At 55.9% G+C, this 1991-nt stretch overlaps 1 protein-coding gene across 1 annotated transcript in view; it reads left to right on the top strand.

Moving 5' to 3' along the window:
* LOC123522609 (protein S100-A4) overlaps positions 1-1989 on the top strand; it is a gene marked incomplete at its 3' end in the record, with an annotated part of 2351 nt that extends 362 nt beyond the window's left edge. The window contains exons 2-3 of the mRNA XM_045298344.1: positions 628-783; positions 1933-1989. Coding sequence (XP_045154279.1) covers positions 643-783; positions 1933-1989 — 198 coding nt within the window. The remainder of the gene's footprint in view (positions 1-627; positions 784-1932) is intronic.
* Between the last annotated feature and the right edge of the window lie 2 nt (positions 1990-1991).

Below are 1991 nucleotides of genomic sequence, written 5' to 3'. Positions count from 1 at the left end.
ATGTGTGCGTGTGTCCTTGCCTAGGTAGACTGACTTGTATTAGCTGGGCATCTCCCGCTGTTGTGTGCACACTTGGGTGTGGTTGGCTAAGTGGAGGCCTACAGCAGCTTCGGGCAGGCGGGCTTGTGGGTGGTGGTGCACTGTGGGCCCCGCAACCCTGTTTGTGCCACCTCGCCCGGCCCCGCCCTAGGCTAGGCACAAGGCTGCTGGTTTTTTTCCGCTACAGGGCCCTGGGCAGGCTTCCAGGGGCCACGCCCAGCACTGGGTGTGAGAAGAATGGGGCTGGGGTGGGGCTGTGGTGTGGGAGTGAAAGGATTGAACGGGGCTGTGGAGCAAGCCTCTTTGCTGAGCCACTGCTGAGGGAGCCCCAGGGAGCTGGGCCTGAATGGCCAGAGGCAGTGCAGTGGGCCCTTCACCTGTGTGCTGCATGAAGCCTGCGTTTCCTGCCCCAAATGCCCACCCCCACCCCCACCTCCACCTCCACCTCCACGTGCCCGAAGCAACCTTCCTGGGCTCCCCACACTGCGGGAGCAGAGTCTCACCAAGGGGCCTTTGGAAAACGGGGCGTAGACATAGAACTGGGGCTGAGGGTGGAGATGGGAGGGTCTCTGTGACCTGTGCCCCCAGATCCTAACTGCTGCCATGGCGAAACCCCTGGAGAATGCCCTGGATGTGATGGTGACCACCTTCCACAAGTACTCGGGCAAGGAAGGGGACAAGTTCAAGCTCAACAAGTCGGAGCTAAAGGAGTTGCTGACCCGGGAGCTCCCCAGCTTCCTGGGGGTGAGTGGGTACTGCCTGAGAGGACTCCCCCCAGAGGGGTCTCCACCGAGCAAGGACAGAGCCTTGGAAGGCATATGCATCTTTTGTAGACCATGAGCTATGGGTGGCTCTACCACTGGAATGGGGAAGTGGGAGACTGAACAGAGGGCTTCATCAGATGCCTGAGTACAAACATAGTGCACACCCCCTTCACTTCCTGGCCCCCGGCAGGAGCAGGCTGAGAACGAACAGGGAAGTGATGGGCCAGACACTCCGCACCTGATCCATAACCTAACTGGAGGGAAACCTGAAGCCCCAAGAGGTTAGATAATGTCCCAAGGTAGTCAGATGCACCCCACCGAGGTGGGCACAGTGGCTGTCGGGGTCTTGCTTTCACTCCAGCACAGTCCTGCAGTTATGGGGACTCCTAGCCCCGCAGACCCGGCCCCCAGGATGACGGCTTCCATTTGTAACAGACCACACAGTGTCTGTATTGTTGTCTGGCCAGCACCTAACTGGATTCTTTAACTTTAAAAAAATTATTATTGTAGTGAAAGTACGCACAGCGAAACATAGCCAATTCGTCAATTTCTACATGCATAATTCAGTGACTTTGATGACGTTCAAGTTGTGCTACCTTTGCCAACTGGTTCCACCGCCATTAATGCACTCAGAGCCCCCTAAACCGAACTGGATTCTTAACAAGATCATGGGAGAAGCTGGTGTGGCCCCATATCGACAGCACCCAAGTATTGAGCAAATGCTTTGTCCTTCAAGAGACGCCCTTCTGCTGGAGTTTAGCTTTGAGAACTGGATTTTCAAAGGCGGGGCTTCCGAAAGGAGTGGGTACGTAAGCCTCCAGGGAGTCCTGGTGGCAAAATGGGCTACGTGTTGGGCTGCTGACTCCAAGGTCAGCAGTTCAAAACCACCAGTTGCTCCTCGGGAGAAAGATGAGGCTTTCTACTCCCCTAAAGAGTTACAGTCTCTGAAACCCACAGTGGGGGGCAGTTTTACCCTGAGCTCTGGGGTGACTGAGTCAGAATTCACTCAATGGTGGTCAGAGAGACCTAAGCCTCCGGAGCTTTGAGCCAGGGGTGGGACCTGGGTCTAGTCTTGGCTCCACCACCTTGCTGCAGTTAGAAAACCTGCTGCTGCCGCTTCTTCTTCCAGAAAAGAACAGACGAAGCTGCTTTCCAGAAGCTGATGAGCAACTTGGACAACAACAAGGA

Source organism: Echinops telfairi, unplaced genomic scaffold (genome assembly GCF_000313985.2).
Source record: "Echinops telfairi isolate 266 unplaced genomic scaffold, ASM31398v2 ScPeMD7_7425;HRSCAF=8463, whole genome shotgun sequence".
In the NCBI taxonomy this organism is placed as follows: Eukaryota; Metazoa; Chordata; class Mammalia; order Afrosoricida; family Tenrecidae; genus Echinops; species Echinops telfairi.
Note: the sequence above shows the minus strand (reverse complement) of the source record. Positions and strands in the feature narration are given on the sequence as shown.